The sequence below is a fragment of the Macrobrachium rosenbergii genome, chromosome 23 (assembly GCF_040412425.1).
Source record: "Macrobrachium rosenbergii isolate ZJJX-2024 chromosome 23, ASM4041242v1, whole genome shotgun sequence".
NCBI classification, from domain to species: domain Eukaryota; kingdom Metazoa; phylum Arthropoda; class Malacostraca; order Decapoda; family Palaemonidae; genus Macrobrachium; species Macrobrachium rosenbergii.
The window spans coordinates 49921780-49927779 of NC_089763.1; the positions used below are offsets into that span (position 1 = coordinate 49921780).

The following is a 6000-nucleotide window of genomic DNA, read 5'->3' on the forward strand; positions in this document are numbered from 1 at the left end:
TGTGACTTGGCAGTGTTGTCTTTGAGGAAGTTGTAGAAAGACGTGAGTTTAGTTTTTTTAGAGTGAAGGTAATCTTTTGCAAGATTGATATAATCTTTAAACATATTTTTGTCTTAGTGAAATTGCTGTTGGTATATTTCCATTTTTGCATATTCATTCTTATATGTCTGTGTTATCATATTGCTCTAATTTTATAATTACACAGTGTTCCAAAGTTTTGTGTTGGTGATTGCTTAGCATTTTGTTAGTTCATATTTATTATTGAGATTTCAGAGAATACTTATATGGATTGCAGTCAGTAATATTTTGGTGAACACATGTGTTAAGTTTAGTTAATCAGGTGTATATCTAAAACTTGAGTGAGAGTTAATGGTTTGAATTTTACTTAACCAAATTGCTTTCTTGATAAATTAAAGTCTTGTGAATTAATCTTGACTAAGAAATACTTAAATATTACGCTGTTGTCAAGTAATAGTAATTTTTTTGAGATTGTGAACTCTCCTATAACTTTTGAACTTAGAAATAGATTTGTCTGTTTAAAGTTTTAAAAGCACAGTGTTTCATTTGACCACCAGTGATTAGAGAAATTAATGAATGTGTACAAGGTAAGTGATATATCAGTCTAGTTCTCCTTTATCAAAGTGAAATAGAACCAGGGAAACCGTTATAGTGTTTGATGAAGTGATGCCCATTTTCCGCTTGTCTGTTTATAGCTTATTAGTTGTTACCTCACCCATAACTTGATAAAGTTAGATTGATTTTTCCAAGTGATAAGCAAGTTTTATGGGATCAATGTACCGTTAGAGTATTCAGTCTTAATATTTTTATGAGGTTTTCAAGTGTCTGGCCGAAGTGAGGGAACTTTTGGTCTTATTAGTGTAATAACCAGGTGCTTGATCACTTCGTGACAGTATGTATATATTATATATTATATATATATATATATATATATATATATATATATATATATATATATATATATATATATATATATATATATATATATATATATATATATATATATATATATATAGGTATATGTATATATATATATATATATATATATATATATATATAGTATATGTATATATATATATATATATATATATATATATATATATATATATATATTATATATATATATATATATATATATATATATATATATATATATATATATATATATATATATATATATATATAGGTATATGTATATATATATATATATATATATATATATTATATATATATATATATATTATGTATATATATATATGTGTATATATAAATCAAGAGAAAGCACATTTCTATTCATTTCATTATATTGTAAATTTCAGGGCATATTTATTATATGACAAAATAGTTTTTGTTTTTTCTTTTGCCGTTTTCTCAAAACTTAGTTTTTTCAAAAATAAATGCTTATAATTCCAAGAAGACTGAATCAGATTCGATGAAACTTTTACAGTGTGTAGAATAACTATATATCTTGATTTTGTACGTGGGAAATTAATTTTTGAGTGAAACTTTCTTGTTGCATATCTTTAAAAGGGTTTAAAATCTTTTATCAAAAAAAAAAAATTAACTTGGAAGTTGAATTTCAAAATTTTCCACATTGAAACTATTTATGTTTAGTTGAAGAAGAAGTGGTAAAAATTTGAAGCAAATTCCTTCATTAATAAGGAAGTTATAAGCTCTTACTTTATAATGCCGCCTTATGGAGTCAGCACTCCCCTGAAAGGGAAATTGAGAGTGAAAAGGTTTGAAAGGCGCAACAGGGGGAAGACTTCGATGTTGCACTGTGAAACAATTGTAAGGAGAGTGTGGAAAGTAAAATGGAAGAAAGAGAATATAAGTGTAGGTACAGTAAGAGGAATGCAATGGGTTGCAGCTAGAGGCTGAAGGGACGCTGCAATAAACCTTAAGCAATGCCTACAGTGCACCGAGTGAGGTGCACTGACAACACTACCCCCCTACAGGGATTAACATACTTAAAAACAAATAACTTACATAAGCAGGCACGCCACCTTGACCGTCATCAGTGGAACCTCCAGCTTCAGTGTGGGAAGTCCAGGCCATGTACTCGTAATTGAAGATAGCATAAGAGCGGATTTCGTCCGTAGCCACGACCAGTTGGAAGGTGTTTGTCTGCAAACAAATCATTTAGCTACTCTTAACTGCTGCAACACAATGAATGCATTATGTTCGTCTGCAAACAAATCATTTACTTACTTTTAATTAGTGCAACCTAATGAATGCATCATATTCATCTTCAAACAAATCAATGTTCTACTTTTAATTACTGGAAATTAATGAAATTTTCATGACCGTTTCTGGTAAACAGTTTGGCATTTAAAAGATGCTAGAACTTGTCTGTTATCTGTGCATGTAAGAACATGCATGCGTGTATAATGAATATATATTTACTTGCGTTGTTATTATTCACACACGCGAATGTAGTGTATAAGTGTGCGTATATTAGATCAACAGACCAATATAATTTCCTATACCTGTTTGTCCACCCCAGGTGGGGCGGGGTAGGTATGGGATCGGGAGGGTAGGGGAGACATGACACAGCTGCCGTCCTCCTGCAAACCTGTTTGTCCAACCTGGGTGGGGGCAGGGTAGGTAGGGGATCAGGAGGAAAAGGGTGACATGACACAGCCACCCTGTTCCTGCAAACCTGTTTGTTTACCCTACATCAGGGTGGGGTAGGTAGGGGAATGGGAGGGTAGGGGAGACATGACACAGCCGCCCTCCTCCTGCAAACCTGTTTGTCTACCCTACGTGGGGGCGGGGTAGGTAGGGGAGACATGACAGGCATCGCCAAGTTCCAGCGGAGCATACCGTGCGCTATCAAGCTCATTCCTCCTATATATATATATATATATATATATATAGGTATATATATATATATATATATAATATATATATATATATATATATATATATATATATATATATATATATATATATGTATGTATATATATATATATATATATATATATATATATATATATATACACTATATATATATATGTATATATATATATATATATATATATATATATATATATATATATATATATATATATATATATATATATATATATATATATATATATATATATATATATATATATATATATATATATATATATCAACAGACAGACATTACATCAATCAACCACTCCCTGTCGATCAGCACATCAGTACTTCAGCAAGGAAGTGCCCGAACAGAAATCGAAGCATAAAACAAAAATTCAAAATACAAGACGAAACTACAGTAGATCGCAAACGATGCGCTACAGCAACGTTCCAGCCACTCACCACATATTTGGCCTGGGTATTGACAGAGCCTCCGGAGAACGTGACGTTCTTCCAGGTGACGATGATGGCGTGTTTGGGCGAGAAGATTTCGGCGCCCACTATGCCCTCTCGAATGTCCCACTTGAGCCTCTCGCGAATCGTCACCCCTGTCTGGTCCTGCCGGGATGGAAGGTCCCTCTCCAATCTGGAAAAGGGAGGGTAATTGTGAGTCTCTCTCTCTCTCTCTCTCTCTCTCTCTCTCTCTCTCTCTCTCTCTCTCTCTCTCTCTCTCTCATGTGACAGACTTTTTTGAAATTTAACGGGTCTGCGACATCTCTCTATTACCATTTCTTTATTCTAATTATGTTAACCTGATCATTTTTTCTCTTTCTCTCTCTCCATAAGTTTTATATATAAAAGATAGTTTTACTTGTTTTAAGGATGTAAAACTACTCTCTCTCTCTCTCTCTCTCTCTCTCTCTCTCTCTCTCTCTCTCTCTCTCTCTCTCTCTCTCGTGGCGTTACTTCATAGAATTTAATCGGTCTGTCAGCATCTCTCTTCATTTCTTTTGGGTAACATCTTGAACGATATATTCCTGTTAAAATTCTCTCTCTCTCTCTCTCTCTCTCTCTCTCTCTCTCTCTCTCTCTCTCTCTCTCTCTCTCTCTCTCTCTCTCTAATTTCCTTGGGGACCGTCCCCCTGCAATAAACCTCAGTAAAAACCTTCTGTCTAGTTTAAACACATAAACACAATTTCATGCTCGTTGTTTACATCAGGGGAGGTTGTTCACAAAACTTTAATTTTTGCTTCTTTATAGAAAGTGAAACTGGTGAATGTAATCAAGTAAATACAAAAAGTCATGAATTTGAATGTGTTGATATATAAAATTTATGCATAAATACATCTAACATAACACAAGTATGTATGATGTATGTACGTATGTATGCATGTATGTATGTATATACAATGACTGGGGTAACTTTTAATTAAAACCTGCATGTTTCGTTAACGCAGTTCCGTGATAACGTGAACCATCTGAGAATGTTGCGCAATCTTATAATGGGATATGAAAAGGAAACATGGGAATTCAATTTCGCCCATTAACTAAAAATCTGAGTTTTGTTGAATAATGAAAGCAAAGAGGATTTTTTTATATTAATTAATATAGTCTTGGTTTTCGAAGTAGAAAAGAAAAGAAAACACTCTGAACCACCCAAGATATATTTTGTGTTTGTAAAGGCGACTGAAATTAATACTAAAGCTTACAAAGTTAAAATCTCTTGAGCATTGCACAGCAGTTATATTGTCCAGTCGACAGGTCTTTATTCATAATGCAACAGTACAGCTTTAGGAATCTCATACATGACCAAACAATCTTTTGTAAAGGAAAATATTCAGCTGTGAACCGGAACTATTATGTAAATTCCGGTCAAAAATGAAAAGGCCGTTGGCGTCGAAGATCTCAATTGGCTGAGAAGTGACTCACTTCAAAACTATTTGATTTCATTGGCTGATGACACGAAGACTTGAAGCTGCCTCATTGGCTCGAAAGTACCTGCGTTTTACGTTATATCCGGGATCAGCAGCTTACCCAGAGTTTGTTGTAGATAAGACCGTTGGGTTGGCGGCGATAACAGTAGATAACACTTCGATAACAAGGAACGGACTGATAACCAGATATGAATCCTCTAGATTAAACAACTTGAATCAAACAGAAACATTATACATAATAACGAAATGACGAAGCTTTGAATTAACAGGAAAAGAAGAATGAGATTTATAGGGCTATCGCCTCATGCCTAAGGCTTTTGCTGAAGACCGGAAGGGTAACACCTTCTGGCTCTACGCCTCTATGGGAAAGATAAGAATATATATCGATAGACAGATATATACGTATATATATACATATATATAATATATATATACAGTATATATTGTATGTATGTGTAATATATATATATATATATATATATATATATATATATATATATATATATATATATATATATATATATATATATATATATATATATATATATATATATATACATATATATATAAATTTTTTATATATATATATATATATATATATATATATATATATATATATATATATCATTGTATATAAATGCAAATGGTCACGTCCGCATTCATACTTAACAAACGAACAGTAAAATCTGAATACTACTCGGTATAGTAAATGATACCACTTAGAGACTGGTGACCCATTAGACCAGTGGGTTAGAAATCCTAAGGAAGAGAAGCCCCCAAATGGACGATTGCGAACTGTTTTTGAAAAAATTAGTATTAAACGGTCGTTAAGTCTCTCTCTCTCTCTCTCTCTCTCTCTCTCTCTCTCTCTCTCTCTCTCTCTCTCTCTCTCTCTCTCTCTCTCTTTAGGCCCATGCCAACCGCATTTGTTAGGTAACTCTATTTACTGAGCACTAGTGGGCTGTGCAATCTGGACATTATTACCCGTGGAATTGTCGTTGACTCTGAATACAACATAATTCACCACAAGGCAGACAAACGGATGAGCCTCTTTTCATGAGCCAGTGGCAACAACATATTCACCTCCATGGGATATCGGAGAAGGTGAAATAATAAAATGATTGCTACTATGTGTGTTATGAAAATGACTAAACAGAGTGGGTTATTGGGTTTGTATCTCCATTACCTGTAAAGACAATGC

The 6000-nt window shown here is 33.1% G+C and overlaps 1 protein-coding gene across 2 annotated transcripts in view; it reads right to left on the bottom strand.

The window, feature by feature from the left end:
- mesh (sushi domain containing 2 mesh) overlaps nt 1-6000 on the bottom strand; it is a 76036-nt gene that overhangs the window by 48549 nt on the left and 21487 nt on the right. For both annotated transcript variants that reach the window (XM_067125927.1, XM_067125926.1), the window contains exons 5-6: nt 3328-3511; nt 2008-2145 (exon numbers count right to left, since the gene is read on the bottom strand). In XM_067125927.1, coding sequence (XP_066982028.1) covers nt 2008-2145; nt 3328-3511 — 322 coding nt within the window. The remainder of the gene's footprint in view (nt 1-2007; nt 2146-3327; nt 3512-6000) is intronic.